This window comes from Meleagris gallopavo, chromosome 7, assembly GCF_000146605.3.
Source record: "Meleagris gallopavo isolate NT-WF06-2002-E0010 breed Aviagen turkey brand Nicholas breeding stock chromosome 7, Turkey_5.1, whole genome shotgun sequence".
In the NCBI taxonomy this organism is placed as follows: Eukaryota; Metazoa; Chordata; class Aves; order Galliformes; family Phasianidae; genus Meleagris; species Meleagris gallopavo.
This window is the reverse complement of record NC_015017.2, coordinates 32,684,416-32,704,955: the sequence shown is the minus strand read 5'-3', so window position 1 is coordinate 32,704,955 and position 20,540 is coordinate 32,684,416. Positions and strand designations below refer to the sequence as shown.

Genomic DNA, 20,540 nt, shown 5'->3' with positions numbered 1-20,540 from the left:
AAAAGCAGTTGAAGATTGAACTTTATGGCAAAGTTAATAAAATGGCAGTTAAAAATTCCATAATTTTGGTGTGATTAAATAGGGTTTGAAGCAATTACTTCACTTCTCATTTAAGTCTATTTGGCATTCATATAGTTCATACAATATGAAGAAAAAAAAACATTGGGTCAGCATTCTGTGGACACAGAAAGTTTCTATTGCTATTGACTTAGAAACAGCAACAAAAAGACAAATGGAAAAGACTGTATTGCTCTAACTTGTGAGTGTGCTGTTTCGAAGTTCTGTTAAAAGTCTATAGTATTATTCACATGATTAAAATGGCATCTGAATGTTCATTTCTATAATTTAATAGCTGGATGTATTGGACAGACTGGGAAGAAGATGAAATAGACGACAGTGTGGGAAGAATTGAGAAGGCATGGATGGATGGCTACAGTCGGCAGATTTTTGTAACATCAAAGATGCTTTGGCCGAATGGTTTAACTCTGGACTATCATGCCAATGTGTTATACTGGTGTGATGCCTATTATGATCACATTGAAAGAATATTTTTGAATGGAACTGAAAGAAAGGTAAAAGAAAAATACTGCTGCTTTGCCATAGGCATTTTTCTTTGGATTTTATTGTGTTATGTTAAAAAATGCTTTTCAAGCTTTTTAAAGTCTGCATAACCCTGCGGCATGTTCAGTGGTATCTCTGTTGAAACAAGTGATGTTGGCAGTGTCCTGGAGGAGAATATAATATAGCTTACAATTTTCATCTTAGCTTTAGAAAGTGACACAAAAGTTGTTATTTTTTTATTAATTTATTTTTCTCATGTGAGAATGAATTGTATTTTGATTGATTCACCAAGCTACAAGGAGCTTTACAGTAAAATAAAACAAAGCACCACTTTCTTTTGGCTCTGCCAGAGTGAGGCTTTCATTTAACTTCACTGGGTAATCTGCTTTCAGCAAATCCCAGCACCCCATTGGAACATTTGTGATCCTGTGCAGAGAGGAAACACTCAGCAAGTCCAGTCAGTGATGGAGAGATTGTTTTAGTGCTTGATAATGGCTGCAATATCTAAATACAAATCTTCAGAAGTTCTGTGTTATTTTTTAGAAACAACAAGAGTAGAAGAAACATATGAAAAACAGTTGAAATGGTCTGGAATTGAATAATTTGTGAGAGGTTTCACATCTGTTTCATGAAATTGGTGCATTGACAACTGATTTTTTTTTACTGTACCGTGAATAGACATTAAGTCTATTTACATCTATATAGACTTTTTAACAAATCTTTGATTTCATTTCCATTCTACTCATGATTTCCTCTGTATGATGACCTTCACAGGGCCAATATGCAGATCTCTAGAACTCAAAGTAGTAACTGCAGATACGGTTCTCCCTGGGACTTGTCTCTGTACAATTACACACTTCTTCAAAAATCCTTTATATTGGGTGATCTGCTGTTAAGTCTATGCCAATGCAATAGTGTTGCGGTTTGTCACAATAGCTTGGTTGGGATTTAGATTTAATGCTTTTTCTCCAATCCATCATCGTCCTGTAAAGGAGGCAGGAAGAGGGTGAATACACTGGGAGAAAGACATCTTTTAATTAAAGATCCTTGTCTACTTGCAATGCTAGACATGCTGTGAAGTTCCTGGATAGAACAGGTCTAAAATAGTAAATGCAGCTACCATGGATTACTAGTGAGAGCTGATGGCTTTGCCTCCCACCATAACTACTGAATAATAAGCCCCTGTTTTCATAGGCTTCATATGGGGGAAAAATGGTTTTACTATTTTGGGAACAAACTGTGGCATGTGTTTAGCTTAATTCTTTCTCTGTTGCTCTTTTTTTTTTCTTCTTTTTAGTTACCACAACCCAAAATAAATGAGAATTTTTTTCAGAAATCAATCATTTGCACTTAAACAAAAATAAGGAACGCATACTGTTTTTCACTCTTGGTAGAAGCAGGAATATTGAATCAAAACCTAGTTGAAGTAATAATCACTCCAAAATATGGGATTGAGATGTGTGTTTACTGCAGAAGATGACTTCAGCAACATTTTACAAGAAGCAAATACTTGATATACTTGACATATACTGAAAGTTATAAACTGCCATGCTTCCTTACTATGGAGGAAGATAGATGATTACTGAACATAATAATTAAACGATTTTCTGCATTCCTGTACTTTATTTGAGAGAACCCTCTTAAAACAAATATATATGAAGTTTTAAAGTTAGTTTTTTATGCTGTTGCAGAGATCAGCTGTATGCTACTTAATTTTAGTGCATTACGTTCGTAAATTTGGGCATAGTGCTCATATCAGTTTTCCTTTATCCTCCTTTATGTTCTCTATAGTGCGTTAGTAAAAGTAACCTGACCAATTAATTGCAGGTAATCTACAGCGGAAAAGATTTGAATCATCCTTTTGGATTATCACATCATGGAAATCATATTTACTGGACAGACTATATGAATGGATCTATTTTCCAGCTGGATCTGATCACAAGGAATGTGACACTGTTAAGAAGTGAGAGACCACCTTTGTTTGGGCTTCAGATATATGACCCACGTAAACAGCAAGGTATTAATAAGCTATGATTTCTCAAAGACCTACTACAGAAGGACATTTTCCCTCCTAACCTTGCAATACTTTGAAAATAATGATTGAACAATGATAGGAAAAGGAATATAGGAATACGCTTATTGTGGCATGGCAAAGATACTTCTTAAAATTTCAATCTTGTAGTTACTGAAAGCAGTGAGACAAAATAGTGTTCATAACTGTATTTCTTTGTATTTATTGGCATTTTCCTTGTGTGTGAAAGAGACTCTGAAAATATAAAATAGGATAATATTGTTAATAGGATAGTATGCATTGGTTATACACATAAAATACACAATTGTATTTACCTTTTCTCAGGGAAAGATCATTACTTTTTGCCTTTTTTTTTTTTTCTGTAACTTTCTTTTTCTCCTTGGTCTCCGTCTGCACCATATGACTTAGCCTGCTGAATGTACATGGTAATGTTATCTAGAATCCAAATCAGTGGCCTTTGAGAGGTAGTGGAAAAGTGGATTCTTTATATAGCTTGTTTCAGTAGAGAAATAAAATATAAGGCCATAGATTAGCATGGATAGTGTTTACAAAATGCACACACTTTAATTTACAGATTTATTTTTATGGAAGAAATTTTGGGAGCCATTTATTATATACAACATTTTAGATGAGTGTTGAATAATTGCTTTCTTTAGTGAAAACATAGTTCTGGTTATAGTCTGCCACCTCAGATGGAAAGCATGAAAGTAAGCATCAGGGATTCGTATAAACAAAATACTGTTCTAAAAGTTTAAGTAGCTTACTGAGCTATCATTTTTGACATCTACTGGTAGAACAGTGTTTCCATTTCCATAGTTCCCATAGAAAACTGGAGACCCTTAAGAGTTTTTATTCTTGAAACATTTGGTTCTGTGAACAAAATAGAAACAAAATGGAAATTTTCTTATTAGTCTCATTCCTATTTAGTATATATACAACTTTAACATGTACTTTGCTCAACTGTAATAGCCAAAATACTAAAACTGTCTTATTAGGTGCTTCACAGGCACCTTGTTCCAGGCTTTAAAGCTCAGTTATATTTTCATAGTATCATCACTAGTGTGCAGCAGTTCTTGTTAGTTGATTAGAACACCTGACAGCTGTCAGTATCTTCACGTGAGTAGCACATAGTGTTTGTGGAGAAACAACAACAGGGAAAAAAAAGTGGAGAAATAGCAGAATGTGTTCAGAAGAAGTACTACAATAGTAGCCTAAAACTCTGCCTTCCATAGATATCGTTACACTTCTAATTTCTGTTTTCTTTTTCTTTTTTAAGTCTCTATTTGTAGCTACATTGCTTTAACGTGTGCCGCTGCTGGTATACTTGACTGTTTCCTATATGTACTGCTGAATTTCTTGAAACTACTACATGCATGGCAATCTGTCAGCATTTGTAGCTGTGACATATTTAATAGTCTTTAATACTTGTTCATCTTCTGAAAGAAATGACATAGAATCCTGTAAATGGATGGTATCATTGTTTTTATTCTTTCAGGTTATTGCAACCTGTTTTAATATTATAACTAATAATAACCAAACTAGGAGAATAATGAGTCCCTAATAGAGAAAAAATAAGTGTAAAAAGGTATTCATGTGCTTACATCTCCTTATTCTAGCGTGGCTGTTAATTTTAAAGTGTCTTTTGTTGCTTTTACAGGTGATAACGCATGTCGTGTTAACAACGGAGGTTGCAGTACTCTCTGTTTAGCCATTCCTGGAGGCAGAGTTTGTGCCTGTGCTGATAATCAGTTTTTGGAGGAAAACAGCACAACCTGCATGAGTAAGTTGTTTAAACAATATATGGTTTGATTGCACTGTTAAGGGATAAAAACAATTCTCAAAATAAATCAAAAAAAGCTCTTCTCCTTACAGGATTTTGTGATTTTAGAGGGCAGAGGTATTCCTTCAATAAAGATTCTAATTGCAGAAAGTTTGATAAATACAGTAAAGGCTTCTTTTTTGTAGAGTCAGACAATTAAGCACTCTGTATTTGAGGATGAAATGTCTGATGCAATAAGAGACTTCGATGTTTCAATTGTCTCTTTCACAGAATATCAGAAATATCAGAATTTCATGACAAATATAAATAAACTAGTTTATATATCAGATTATTATATGAACTAAGTGTCTCAAATTGAAATCTGGCATAAAAAATGTTCATGCTGAATCTATTCAGGAAATACATCAGGTATATATTTATATGTATATAATACACAACTCATAAATTATACAAATCTTGTATCTCTTGGATATCTTCATTGAAATGCCAATAACATTTCAGCATTCATGTGGGAGTAGAAATATTATATGACAGTATATGTAGATATATTTTTTAAAATACGTGCACTTAGCATTTTCAACATTAAAAATTCTTATTGTTGTTCTGGGTCTCATTCGTCATTTCCTTAAGTTCAACATGTAGAACTCTATATAGACCTTCAGGTATAAGCCTATAAGAGCTGAGAAAAGCATAGTGATTATTTCATAACATGTTGGGCAATGAGTTTGCAATTACCTTGAACCTGACCCAAGCACATAGCTAGTAGAGCCATCACTGTTGCCGAAAAAAAAGTCTCATCAGGAAAAGAGGTTAGACACCTTCAGATCTGAATCAAGTAGGTTTCCTGTTTTTTGTTTTTTGTTTTTGTTTTTTTCCCCAGCAAATGTCAGTGCCCAATTCTTTTGAGAGTCCTTGGTGTTTCTGACTGGGTCATAAAGTAATGTGTATTTTACACATAAAATATCTTGAACTTCGTGTTGAGAAATGTATCTATTTGGACTTATCAATAAGCTTGAGGCTTCCTACTTAATTCTACTGCAGTAGATTTTTATCTTTTCATATTTGTGAATTTATACAGTGCGTAATGCAGGTGTTTGAGTTGTTGCCTGGATACAAGAATCAGCTTTTCAGTAATCATTCTCTAGACCTTAAATGTGCACCAGAATTTGAATTTTTTTTCTTTTCACTATCAGCAAAGCATTATAGTATTTTAAACTGATATTTTTGCACTATCATCTTAAGCACAAATTTAAAATTTAAAAAAAGTCTGAATGGCATTCTGTTATGAGTTCTCCCATTTATTACAAATGCATGATCTCAACTCAAATCTGCATACTGCTGCAGGCTTTAGGTGAAATTGCTTCAAATATGTGAAGTTTACGAAATACTGTTTTGATAAGTGGTATAGTGGAAATACTAAGTCACAGTTTGAAGCAGTGATTGAGCATCTGGTAGGAAGGCAGCACGAACCTGGGGAGCTCAGGTGCAAGCAATGCACCTTACTGATTGGAAGTGGTAGAGCCAGGATACACCCCTTCCCAGATCTTATGCGAGGGTTGGCAGTGTGGGCAAGGGTATTTTGCTGGAGATCCCTGCCTATCTCTGAGGTTTTTCAAAGGTAAGCAGCTTCTTTCCTTTATTTCTGTACCTGTGGCTGTTGTGTTTGAGCAAGTCCTTACTTGCTGCAGCTTAGGACCTTGCTAATCTGCTGTCAATGCTGTGCTTTCCATCGCATTATGAGTGGTAACAAAATAATTTGTGTATCTATACATGTAGAGGTAGGATTCTGTACGTATCAAGCTGACAAGTTATTTGTGCATCTTGCTTATATTTTGTAGTTAAACATGGAGAAATGCCACCACAGTTGTGCAAAGCCGAACAGTTCCAGTGTAACAATAAGCGCTGTATCCATGGTCGCTGGCGCTGTGATGGAGATGATGACTGTTTGGATGGCAGTGATGAGCATGCTGACATTTGCTGTAAGTATTTTTTTTTTTTTTTTTACTATTTTAATCTACGTTTCATGGAAACCAAATAATGTCGCATGTTAAATAGAAGTCTGAGGAGAACCAAACACAAACTATAACCTTTTAAGTCATTCACATAATTTTCTTTTCCCGCATATAGTAATAGTAGTATTTATAAATAACACTCATACTCGTTTCATAGCATAGTAGAAGAGTAATGTCAATTTGATTTTGACACAGCAATAGATTGGTCATCTGTGGATATATTTGAAACTAAGATTTGCATAGTCCTGGGACACTTCTAGCTGACCTTGCTTGAGCAAGAAATTAATGTGGTCTCAAGAGGTCCCTTCCTACTCGAAGTGATTCTGTGGTCCTAGAGTTTTTGTTTTCTTTTCTTTTTTTTTTTTTAAGGTAAACCAATATAATACTTTCCGTTTTAGCAAGAATGTACTCTTATCTTTAAAAACATGGTTTTAGTACAGTTGTATTATTGCTTGTTTGTTTCTTTGTTTCACCATAGAGGAGTGCCACTATTGAAATGAAAAATGCTAGAAAGCATACCGATTATTTATCTGAGTCATTCCTGGAACGTAGCTAACCTCCTGTAAATTGAGAGCTGAGATGGTGAAAATGTCTCTTTCCTTTCTCAGATTGTTGCAGTGATTACTTCATTTTTCTATACCAAATTTCCTTTATAAAAATGAAAATACATTATTTCTTTTCCTATCACTTGTAGACGTAAAGATCTGATATACTCTTACTCTGATGCATTGTTCTGTGTGTCTGAAAACTTTTGTCATGGTCTCTCATTCTTGTTTCTTTGAGACAAAATAACTTGAATCTTTTTGTTTGTTTTTTTGTTTTTTTTGTCTTTTTTTTTAATTTCTTTTATTTTTTTCCCCAGTAGGTGGTGGTGGTGGTGTGCTTGTTTTTTGGAATTCATTGCTCTTTTCTGAATGTTGCAAAGTGAAACTTGGGGTTGGGTGTCCAAAATTGGATGTGGGTGTTTTTGCTGAGTCCTGCAGGAACCTGATGAGGATGAGAGTAACACTGATAGAAATATTTTTACACCTTGGGTAAATCTTGTGTGTTTCGCTCTGGCTTGATGCTGTTGATGTACATTGACCTAGTGATCCTCTGTTAAAACACAGTCTTTTTCTTGATGATTGTTACATGTAGCCAGTTCTAATTTTTTGTGTATTTTTATAAATTTTGCTATCTCCATGAAATAGACATTACTGATTTATATCTGAATTCTTTTTAAGTTTTTTTTTTTTTCTGTTGATCTGAGTTGCTTTGAAACATTAGCAGTACAAGGGATTGTTAAACAAGGAGTTAACTAATAAAGACAGAAGGAAAATCTTTTGACAACGTTGACTTGATTCTTATTTCAATTAGTGTAATTTAGGCTAATTCACTGATGGTAGCTTTTGATACCCAGAGGATTTTTACAGATACAAATGAAATCATACAATCCCAAATTCGTATATGATGCATAGTTTGTGTCCAGCATGTTAACAGTGGTCTCTTTTCATCAGTTACTATAGAAACTTCATTAGTTCTTCTGGAAGTAGTCCGAAAGGTTTGCAGTTACGACCAGAATGTACACAAATTTTAAACTTAAATAAGACATTTAAAATAATGTCTATGTCTCTATTAACAAAGTAAAATTTAAGATAAGTCTTCATGTTTGATTTTTATCAGATTGTTTATAACACTTTAAGCTCCATTTAGATTGCAAGCTTGGTTGCTTTATAAGTATTATGAGACTTGGAATGCTGTTCTTCTCAAATTATTAATATATTTACTTCCAATGCTATTTTACCCTCCACATAAAACACTCATGAAGGGTTCATGTGCCATTGGTATCACACTCACTCTCTGTTGTTTTCAGTAGGCAGAATAGGTAAAAGGTCAAAGATAAAAGCTACTGAAATGTCAGGGATAAGCCTGCAAGATGTCCTTTCATTTTAAATACCATTTGTTTCCAGATATATGTTAAACTTTAAAAAAGAGACCAGATAGCTGAGTAGGTGGATAAGAGTTTGGGATTTTTGTTTTTAACTGGGTGTTTGAAACTACTTAGTTTACTGCTCTTGTGTAGGTGAGTGAGATCTGCTAATAACAGACCCTGTTATTAGTACGAAAGCTGAACATACATATTTGTTACAGCTAGGAGAGCAGGCCAGTTGTATGTACGTAACTTGTATGCTTTCAAAGTCTATGTGGTTCTTATGTTATTAGGTTGCTAGTGAGAAAGAGAAATATTCTACAATTATACATAGGCTACCTAGAAATGAGTAGGTTTAAGTAGATATGTGTAATATGGCTTAAATAATTTTTGGTTAATTCAGATTTACTAGAATTTAAGATAGCGTGTGCAGTTAAATTTTTGAGATAGTTGGAGCCATTTTTGTTCTTTCACCTAGTGTTACATAACAAATGTTAGGTGACATCTATCTGATAACTTGATTCATGAGAGAGCAGAGGTCAGCTGCATTTGTTTGTAGTTCAGGAGAGTTTTAATTTCATAATTTTAAACCTATTGTGAAAATACTATTTATAACTAACTCATTGAGAACTTATATGTATAATGTATATATTTATTTGAGGATTTTTTATTCCTAATGTTATTTACACAGATCATGATTATGAACTTGATAGCAAAAACCGTTGAGCTTGATGGATCCAACTATTTACCATATTGTTACATTTTTGCAGCATGAATCCTTGTCACATTTTTATTGTATTAATTTAAAAAAATATCTAATCCTCCAAAATTCACAGCCCTGATCCACCCCAGATAAAAGCCTGAAGAAAATATAGTCTTTCCTGCTTTATTCAAGGTGAACATAAGCCAGTATTATTCAGCATTGCATAAAGCAAATTATGTGACATGACCTCTTTTAACTAGTGTGATGGATATCTGCATTCAGATTGTCAAAGTCATTTGAGTGCCATGCTCCTAGGCATGCATTCTATCACATACATGGTACAGGCAATAAAATTTGTTTGTTTTAATGGATCCTTTGTGTTTTAAGCCTGTTGAATCTCAGAGATCTTGACATTCTGTTATAAACCTTCAACTCAGGTGTTTAATCTATAATATATTACAGATATGCGGGTTCAACCTTTCATTTGGACTATTTTGGAATCAGAATTTTACCTCTTCCCTTTTGATATCTTTTTGTCTGTACTTGTAAACTGTTGCTATCTTTTATCATTTAGTGGTTAATAGAAGAGGGCCTCCGTAGGAATTTATTATGTGTTCTTTAATTACTATGTACTCTTTAATTATTGGAGTACTGTTTAAGTACTTCAGTATTTTTTATTGATTCTATTGTTGAACACTTTTCATGTCATGATGATGATGATATATCAAGGATAACCCTACTACCTGCATCACCAGGGAATATTATTTAATACATTATTTTCAGCTGGTTTTCTCTGATTGTTTTCTAAGGAAAAAACTCTGCTGTCTTTTCCCCCCAGTCAATCATAGTTGTCCTGAGAATCAGTTTAAATGCCAAAATAATCGCTGCATTCCCAAGAGATGGCTATGTGATGGAGCTAATGACTGTGGTAATAACGAAGATGAATCAAATAAAACCTGTGCAGGTAAAAACTTTACTTAATTCCAGCTCCATAAGCAATTCTGTGCTGTACTGTACTGAACCAGTCAGCTATTAGTAAATCTGATTATTGTCATCTTAAATTAATTCAGATGCTGATGCCGCTAAGATGGAATACAAATTATATTTTACTTCATCTTTGTGCTTGATTGTGCTTTCCAAAGTAATTCAGCACTTAATCTGTCCATATGGGCTGACTGTCAAAGTACTACTTAGGTACAAACTTGTTCCTGCTAAATCTTTTTTGGCAGTTAGAATTGTTTGTTAACAGGCTCTGATGAGTAAATTTTATTTTATGCTGACAAAAGCATAATTTCTTACTCGGTTTCCCCTTGGTACCTTGAAAATTGTTTTCATTTGTAATTTATTTTCTGCATAATGGATTTTTAAGGAAATGTCAAGATGAAGATTGTTCCATGATTCCACTGCAATAAATCATGGAGTTCCAAATCTATGATGTTTACTTCTTGTCAGTAGAGTATGCTAAACAATCATTGAATGTTTGCTGTACAAAATATCAGATGTCAGTGTGTGATGGCTCTTTAACTGAAATGCAGTGATAGGCAGCATTGCCATAAATTCCCATGATTCATTTTGTTTGATTTAACTTTTCATGTATGGAATGATCAGTTCATGGCTTATTTGTGCAGTTTGTCAAAAAAAATCTCTACCTATGTATCTCTCTCTATATAGCTTTAGCTATAATCTATAGATTCCATGTCACTATTACAGTTATTGTAGATTGTAATACATATTGATGTCTTTTTATATTCAAGTTTCGTAATCATAATATGATTCTATTTCTGTTGTTTTTTCTTTTAGTGATAAGTTCACATTTTGAATAAATACAGTTATAGGATCAGCTTCATATGTTAGACTTTATTGTACTATTTATCAGATTTCAAAATCATGCGTAATTGCATAGTATAATTTCTTTTGGTGATATGTTTCTTATGAGGAAAGACATACATCGTGTACTTCAATGGATCATTATGCTTGCATATTTACAAATGCAAAGATTTTAGGAAAAGTGAGGCCAGGCGCACTGCATGCATAGTTTGTTTTATTGTGTGTGTAAATATGACTCTCAGTACATCATTGTTTATAGTAGGAAATACAGATTTTTTTTCTTAAGTAAAATTCCAGTTGTCAGTTAGATGTTTTTATACCCTGATTCACTTCAGCTTTAGCACTAATCATGTTTTATCAAGCATTACTGTTCTTCTTCTGACAAATACTGTGTATTCACACTAACAAGTGTATGATTCAGAGATGGGACAGGGTCCTGCAGATTTCAGTTTCCTCTGAAATCAAAGGAGGTGAATGATGTTAGTTAAAGTGAAATGAGCAGCCAGGCCAGGAGATACCACCTAGATTTGTGACTTCTACATACAGACTTGAACCAAAAGATCTAACAGATTTAGTCCATTTCCCTTGCATTTTTGGAGTGTTTTGTCTTGACAGCAAGAACGTGTCAGATCGACCAATTTTCTTGTGGGAATGGACGCTGTATTCCAACATCTTGGCTGTGTGACAGGGAGGATGACTGTGGAGATCAAACTGATGAAATGACATCCTGTGGTAAGTGAATATTCCTTTCTAGTGGAAAACGAGAAAAAAAGCACATAGTAAATGTGTAAATGAAAGTGGCTGATAGTGTGTGCTTCATAAAGATAAATCTTAAGGACTTCAGCTGTGAGAAAGTTTATGGAATAGGACTCATTTAGTGAATTCTGTTCATCCATAATCCTTTAAGTTTGTTTAATTTTGAGTTCTTCATGACTGGCAAACAGCTAATACCAATTAGTTGAGTTTGATGTTACTTTTTAAGGCCGTACTTCTCACTATCTCTTTTTTATGGCTGCATTCAAGATTTTTCAAGATATATATACATATATATCTTTTTTTCATATGTTTCCTGGAGTATTAACCTTCTTTCCCTTGGCTTGTTTCCCGTTAGTTTTTCTCTCTCACTGGACTCACTTATCTTACAGTCTCTTACATTACTCCATTCCGTGTAACGATGACACTTGATATTGATAGTTTCTGTGATTAGCCATACCTTGTGTTCTTGAGCAACTTATCAATTTACAGATCTTAATGTTCTCTTTGTAATTCTTTCCATGTGTTCTATAGTATATTCTGTCAGCTTATCTGGAATATTTTTCCAGATCATCATCTAATTAGCATTTATTTCACCCACTATTTACCAGGTTTGTTGAACTTTACATCTATTCCATACTGGAGGATGTTGCTCATTTATTCTTGAGTGCTGTGGCTGTACAGATATGTTAAACATATATTTTTCATTTTTTTCTTGTGATTGGATGGCTAACAAAAGGCATTCTAACTATCAAAGATACTTAGCTACTCGAAATTCTTCTGCAAAACAGATTAAAATGCATTTTTTATTCAGTAGTTTGATTTTTTTTTATCATTACAAATCATATTTAAGCACACCTGTTCTTAGCTATGAATAACTTTTGGATCATACTGGTTCAAGAAATTGTTTGTACTTATGTTAGTCTATAGTGGCAGTGAGCAGTACTGGAAAAAATGATGCCAGTATCTAAACACACTTTTTCTTAAAATACAACCACATTTACTAAGAACTATGACATTTCTGAAGAAGGATTGAGAACAGAATGTGCTTATTTTTTTTCTTGCTTTCATAAAGGAAACAAGGCTTAAGATCGTGTTTTGTGTCCATCAGTATATCTGCCATACCATTTGCACTCAATCACCTAAGAGTGAAGAAAGTATCAAAGAAATAGAGCTTTTACAGAACAGTTGGATAGTAGAGAGAAACAAGTTTGGTGTTCACACTGTGGAGAAACTTCACTGTGAGCTCAAGAGGCACCATTGTTTTTTTTTGCCTGTCTGCTGGGCAGTCAGCTCAGAGATGGCTGTGAAACAGCTTCAGGAGGTGCATCTCTATGACAAAGGGGAAGGGAAAGGACTGCTGGGGTGGCCTTTGGGACAGTGAGGGACCAAAAAAGAAAAATTAAATAGAGTTAAATTTGTAGAAAAACATTGGAAAGCTAAAAATATAAGAAAAGAAAATAGAAAAAATAAAAGTTCTCGGCTTTCCCTGGAACACCTAAGAGATATATGTATATCTAAGTACCATTACACTTGAACATCTGTGTTATTTGTATCAGAACAGATACTTGGTTGTCATTGTAAAGTGTTCCTCTTAGAAAAAAATCTTTTTTCTTTTTAATTTATTAACAACATAAAGCTTTTTAAGTGTGATTGACAAAATATTATTGTTAAATTTTCTTGCCACCCCTTTCTTGTCTTGATGCAATAAAACCAATTGTTCCAATCTTAAGATGATGTTCTTGGTGATCTCTGAACTTTACTATTTAATGCAGCTGGTTTGTTGTTTCCTGTATGACCTTTTTTTTTTTTGAAGGCAAAATCATCCTTGACTGGCCATAAAAATTATTTCCACCAAAGGCAGCAAGGGACAGCATATTTAAATCGGAGGTTCATTGAACCAAAAATTTGTAAAGAGACATTATGGTTATGTGATATGTTTTAAAAGTGTCCTGGTTCTCGAGATCTTTGTCAAGTTTTTGTTTTATGTTGACTCAACTGTGAAATTGTAACAAGACTAGAAGCTGAAGGCATCTAATGAGATATACGCTTGTTGATTTCTTGCAATTTTTTGGCTATCTTTATGTAGCTGACAGGTGTATGCACCATTTCAGACATTACTTTCTGTTGCATTTAGGATGTTCTCTGTAAGAATTTCAAGCCTGAAATTCTTTCATGAAGGAAAAGCTTGTCTTTACGTAGCAATTCAGGTAGATTGTCCTTACTGTTGTCTTTGGTTTGCATTAGGTAACTATGCAAACCTATGATGGTTTTTGAAAAGCATCTTACTCTCTTGATGGTCTGTATATAGATTAGATTTTAGGCTGCTCCTTATTCCTTTCAGATGGTTAGACTTTCAGATTATTTCCTATGAATTTCTAAGTTTTGTGAAGTGGATCTTATATTTTCCAAATGATATAATGCAAACACAGTTTGTCATCTTAATGGCATTAATGCATATATCTTTGTCATTGATTTCAAAAGAAAAAGTTGGGAAAAAATCAAGTTGTTTTATGGAGAAGTATGTTAGGAATTATGAAAACAAAATGGTAAAAGAATAATGGGTGAGTCTCTAAGGATGATAATGTCTTAGTTTTCTACTTTTTTTTTTAAATGGAAATACACATAGGAAGTGATTGTAAATACTGGCATTTTGATTTTGTATTTTACTACGTCATTGTGCAGTAACTTTTCTCTCCCGACTGTTCTTTCACTTCGTACTTAACCTTCTCATTTTATAGTCTTCCATTTCCTGTCTTTTACTGGCAGCCATTGCATTTGAAGAACTATTTTTATTTTTTTTTTAACCTAAATGAAAATGCTGAAAACACAGCTTGTATCGCTATCAATGGCAAAGACAGGCCTTGTATGATGGGAGTATAGGACCATGTCATATAACACAGGCGAATGCATTCCATTGATCCCCATTGAGAAAGGATAGGTATTGCCATCATTTACTGTTAAAAGCCTTTTTATTGTTTCTTTTCATTCTCTTACTGTTTTTTTCCATTCTAGAGTGTCTTATACAAATGTTTCATACCGTGCATTTGGCTTGTTTAAATCATGCATGCAGGACAGTGAAAGAATATTACTGTAGACTATATATATTAAATAGGTTTTGGTTTTGAATGCTTTCGCAGAATTCCCAACGTGTGAGCCACTAACTCAATTTGTTTGCAAAAATGGAAGATGCATTAGCAGCAAATGGCTCTGTGATTCAGGCAAGTATGAAGTGTTCAATATCTGGAAAAAGAAAAAAAAAATAGCAGATATTGCTTTGTTATTGTTTTGTGACCGATATTACCAGTTTGATTTGTAACTGGTCAGAGAATGAATAAATACAATAGTTGTAAATTACCTAATGGAAAAAGCAGCAAAACTGAATGATTGTCAGAAATGGTGCCATGGATATGGTGATAGTTGCAAATACTATATTCTGTAGAATAGAGTTTGATGTAATCTTCAACTGTTTAAAAAAATAATAACAACACTGCTCATGTGTTTTTTATTTTCTGCTTTAAGAAAACAAATCAGTTCTGGTGACAAAATATCTACCATCTTTGTGAGCAACTACCACTTAATAAATGGCAATTGTCAGAAGGGAAGTCTAGGAAGACTTAGGACAGAAGTAGTAACATCATCAAGGGAATGTATTTGGCAACTATTCACATGAATATTTTTCCATAGATTGTGATGTGGGAGGTATATCTTACCAGTCTTAACAAAATTGAACTGGTACTTCACCCATCACATAATGTGATATTACTGTGATGTTTATGAGGCTGAAAAAAATTCATAGCTGTATATGGGAAGATTCCCTAAATTATCACAGTGTGCTGAAATTCTGTGTAAGGAAACCCTATAGTGTTTATGTAGCATCTTGGTGATCACAGCTGAAGTAACAGAACTGCAATAAGATTGTTGTAATGGCTATAACAAAGTAAGGTTTCACTAAGGATAAAATAAAACAGCTTAATTTGGGAGCATCTGTATTTAAACAGGAAAATAAATGAAGAAAAATCTGCAGATTTCTAATGCCTACTGGTATGTTTGACTGAATAAGTGTGAATAAATGTAATGATCTTAGACTATCTAAAATGAAAGAGCAATGAGTGCTGTTAGTAGAGTTAAGGAACCATATGTTCCTTTACATTTAGACCTTACAGTAAGATCCTAACAGCCCAGAGGAGCACGCAATCACCTCCCACATGGTTAAATGAGAAAATGCCAGATTCTGCACCTGGGAGGGGTCAATCCTGGCTGTATGCACAGCAGAGTGGGGGATGAGATGCTGGAGAGCAGCCATACGGAAAAGAATCTGAGGGTTTTAGCTGGCAGCAGTTGGATCTAAGCTAGCAGTGTGCCCTGGAGCCAGAAGGATTGTGTGTACCCTGGGGACCCTCAGACCCAACACTGCTACCAGACAAGGAAAAAGATTGTCCCACTCTGCTCTGCAATATGTGGCCTCACATTCAGCACTGCGTGTAATTTGGGTACCATGGTATGAGGACATAAAACTTTTACACAGCATCCAAAGGAAGGGCTATTAAGGTGGGGAAAGGCCTAAGGGGCAAGGCACGTGCAGCTGAAATCTTTTGGTTTGTTTGACCTGGATCCAGAAGTGCGATTCAGTGATCCTTGTGGGTCCCTTCCAATTCAGGATAGGTGATGATTCTGTGTATTAGAAATAAATATTAGAAACAATAATAGTGTTTTATTTACTGTATGTTATTTTCCTTTCTGGAAATAGCTTGTTTCTCTTGGCGTATTTATTCAGATTCTGTATCTTTTAAAATCAATATTTGCAGATGATGACTGTGGCGATGGAAGTGATGAACTAGGCTGCATCCACTCATGTTCTGCTGATCAGTTCAGGTGTTATAATGGCAGATGTATCCCAAGCCATTGGGCATGTGATGGTGACAATGACTGTGGAGATTTCAGTGACGAAACCAGAACAAACTGCACCAAGGAAGGTTAGCTATCTTATTCTTCCCACATTTTATCACTTGTAAATAGATACAGAAGACTTTTCTTCAAAATACTTTGAGATTGTCTGAAGGCTTTTTGGATTGATGAGATAGGAGGGGACAGTAGGATTTGAGTTATTCCTATGGACTGTGTTTTTGGCTTTGGTTGAGAAAGGGGATTCTAATTCATTGTAAACTTTGCATGGAAAAAACTCACAAAGCATATTCTTTGGTGTAATTCTTATTTTTCTAAGGAACTCCCACTCCTGGACGATGCAATGGGAAGGAATTTCAGTGCAGTCCTGATGGGAACTGTGTTCCTGAGTTGTGGCGCTGTGATGGAGAAAAGGACTGTGAAGATGGTAGTGACGAAAAAGGTTGTAATGGAACTATACGACTGTGTGATGAAAAGACCAAGTTCTCCTGTGTGAGTACAGGTATGTCTTTGTAGATGCTCTCATTTATTCACACTGCGTCTGTGTCTCTCTGTGTGATTTGCTATTAGGGGTGCAGTGGGAATATTCCTTAGTGTTTAATATTACTTGAGATGTTATTTATACCAGGAGTAAAATATTAATATGCTACTCTAACTTGTTTTCTGATTTATAATATAAAATGGAGGGCTTTTGAGATTATGTAAAACTCGAACTGTTCTGTGTGACAGCACATCAAAACAAATACTGAAATGTAACATTTAATAGTACTTCAAAGTCCAGGTATTTTCTTTCATTTTCTGTCTTTGGCACTACAAGTAATTTGAAATGGTATAAAGTAATTAGTTAGAAGACTTCAAAGAATTAGAACTGCAGCATTGGAAATTTGAACTGCAATTTTGAGAGAAAAAATGTATTCTCAGAGAAAGCTTAAAATCTAATCTTGTTACAATACTTCATTAAAAAATTGGAAAAGAATGTGACTAAACTAACATTTGCATTAGGATTTTTCAAAGTCATGCTTAGATGAAACACAAAAAGAATGTAGGTCATAATTGTATTTTTTTATTTCATTTCAAAGTTTAATGAAATATTGAGGGTAAAACATCTTTTATAAATGAAATTTAAATTAGGATGTATGTAATAGGTAGTAATTTTACCTGACATTATTAGTGGAAAGGAGTCCATGTTCTAATATCTGTGTTATAGCTAAGCATGTGAAGTGCTGAGATCTATGTAAACTCTGTCTAAAAGTATTTAGGAATGTGTATGAACAAATATATATGAAAGAAATAATAGTAAACCAACTTATTGCATTTGTGAGAATTGTTTGGGCTAAGAGAAATTGGCTAATTTCCTCTTATATATTGCTACCTGGTGGTGTCCAATTTCCTAATGCAAATGGTTTTTCTACTTAGAATAATGGTGGCCTCTAAGATCTGTAATATCCAGCCCCTTTTCTAACATGCTGTTAAGAAATCCTATAGGGCGTGTGCTATATAGTAGAACACCTTATATAGTAGTTCTATAAAACCTTTTAGTAATTTGTCTCTCACAGTTGGAACAACTTTTCCTAATTTGTCATCTGAATCTATGCTGCAAGCGTAATTCATTGTCTTCATAGAATCATAGAATTAGTCAGGTTGAAGGGACTTCAAGGATCATCAAGTCCAACTGCAGCCTAACCGTAGTACCCTAACTCTAACAACCCTCTGCTAAATCATAGCTCCGAGCACCACATCCAAATGGCTCTTAAACACATCCAGGGACGGTGACTCAACCACCTCCCTGCAGAGCCTATTCCAATGTTTAACCACCCTTTCTGTAAAGAAGTGTTTCCTAACGTCCAACCTAAACTTACCTTGGCGCAACTTGAGGCCATTTCCCCTTGTCTTGTTACCTGTCACCAGTGAGAAGAGACCTACCCCACTCTCACTGTAAGCACCTTTCAGGTACTGGAAGAGAGTAATAAGGTCTCCCCTCAGCCGCCTCTTCCCCAGACTTAACAGCCCCAGCTCCCTCAGCCTCTCCTCATAGGGCTGATTTTTGCAAGCCCTTCACTAGCCTCATTGCCCTTCTCTGGACCAGCTCCGGTACCTCCACGTCCTTACTGTACTGAGGTGCCCAAAACTGAACACAGTACTTGAGGTGAGACCTCACCAATGCTGAGTATAAGGGCAGTATGACCTCCATGGTCCTGCTCACCACACCATTCCTGATACAAGCCAGGATGCCATTGGCCTTCTTGGCCACCAGGGCACACTGCTGGCTCGTGTTCAGCCGACTGTCCATCAGAACACCAAGGTCCCTTTCCGTCAGGCAGCTTTCCAGCCACACCTCCCCAAGCCTGTCGGGTTGCCTGGGGTTGTTGTGACGAAAATGCAGGACCTGACACTTGGCCCTATTGAAACTCATGCCGTTAACCTTGGCCCATCGATCCAGTCTGTCCAGGTCCCTCTGCAGTGCCCTTCTCCCCTCTGGCAGATCAACGCTCCCTCCCAGCTTGGTGTTGTCTGCACACTTACTGAGGGTGCACTCAATCCCCTCATCAAGATCATCAATGAAGATGATAAACAGAAGGGGCCCCAGAACTGAGCTTTGGGGGACATCACTCGTGACCGGCCACCAACTAGATCCAACTCCATTGACCACGACTCTTTGGGCCTGGCCATCTATCCTGCCATGTTCATCTTTTCACTAGTATAAAAAGTTGTTGAATATTGAAATACATCTGTCATATTTCTCTTTAATCACCTTTCTATAAATAAACAAAAACATTTCATTTTTATTTGATTTCTTTTTAAGCTTTAAGTATTGTTTGTCACGCTGTTACCATACAACCTGTGCAGTTCATAAACTGGTATCCAGAGTTAGCCAAAGCTCTACAGATCTATTAACTTGCATTAGCAGATATCAGGTTGTCGTTTCTTTTTTTGTCATCATGCAGTTGTTTGTAATGACGTGATAAATAATGTTAGAATTTTGAACAGCAATAAGATAGGAGATAGAGTAGGTACTTGATTGTTGGGCTGCTTCTAACCCATTTCTGCTTTTAAATTAGATTAAGCTACTTCTAAATTAGCTTAGACTAAATTAGATTACACTAAAATTACTATTCTAAATTCAAATTCTCATCTCCAAAATTGTTACGATGTATCTCATCTCAGTTTTATGTACTCCATAAATCCATCCTTCTTATTCAGACTTCCTACTTTGCAGATAGCAGTAGTAGGCCAAGAATAAAATCTGTTCAACCTTGCTTAAAATGTTATAAAATTAATCCAATTACTCAGTGGTAGTAGTCAAGTAGATCTGTGAAGGCAAATTCAAAAGAATCATGAGTACTTTCGTATCATGTATAGTAATTCTGAACTGTATTGTACATTTGTCATACTGCTTTTTTGGAAGAAACAGTTAATTTTGTATCTTATCATTTTTAATACTATCAGGTGGACTATTATTTTTCACTTTTTTTCCAACATATTAATCATTCTTAATGATTATTTTGTTGGTAAAATAAGGAATGTAGATGTCAAGTGCCCTCTTCCAGTATTACTGTGTTGGTCAACAGCAGGCAGCGCTGTGTGAATATGGAGTACAAGATTCAAAATGGACGATTGTGAAGTGTAATGAGTAGAGAATGCAAAGAAACTGACAATGAGAAAAACAAAGAGTTTTAATGAAAGATGTAGAGAAGGAAATCAGTAGGAAAGACCTATGAATTCTTCAAGGCTGTGGAGGAGGAAAAGAGGTACTGTAGGGAGAGACAGCTTGAGATGACTTTGGGAAGAATAGAGGACTTGGTAAGAACATGAGATGCCTTGAGAAGTTCAGAGGGTGGGGGGAAATGATACTGGTTTTTAAGGATGTGTTTGGCAGGGTTATCTCTGCTTGTCCCATGCCTACTCAATCTCTTGTCTCACTTTAAGCTCTTTAAAGCATTACTGCTCTAGTGGGTGGATTCAGTTGATACTAAGAACTTAAGAAAAAAGGCATTATAAGAACTAAGTTAGAAACCTACATAAATTCTTTGTGATTTTGATTTTTGATAGTTGTTTTT

General features: G+C 35.0%; 2 protein-coding genes across 2 annotated transcripts in view; both read left to right on the top strand.

The window, feature by feature from the left end:
• The first annotated feature begins 356 nt into the window (after positions 1-356).
• Positions 357-16,389, top strand: LOC116216849 (low-density lipoprotein receptor-related protein 1B-like). The gene is made up of 8 exons (XM_031554318.1): positions 357-572; positions 2,389-2,578; positions 4,251-4,373; positions 6,212-6,352; positions 9,836-9,961; positions 11,440-11,556; positions 14,718-14,802; positions 16,386-16,389. The coding sequence occupies exons 1-8, from the start codon at positions 357-359 to the stop codon at positions 16,387-16,389; spliced, it is 1,002 nt and encodes a 333-aa protein (XP_031410178.1).
• Positions 16,390-20,009: 3,620 nt separating this feature from the next.
• LOC104909334 (low-density lipoprotein receptor-related protein 1B-like) overlaps positions 20,010-20,540 on the top strand; it is a 56,407-nt gene continuing 55,876 nt past the window's right edge. Inside the window, exon 1 of the mRNA XM_031554317.1 lies at positions 20,010-20,113. Within this exon, the coding sequence (XP_031410177.1) occupies positions 20,010-20,113 (104 nt within the window). The remainder of the gene's footprint in view (positions 20,114-20,540) is intronic.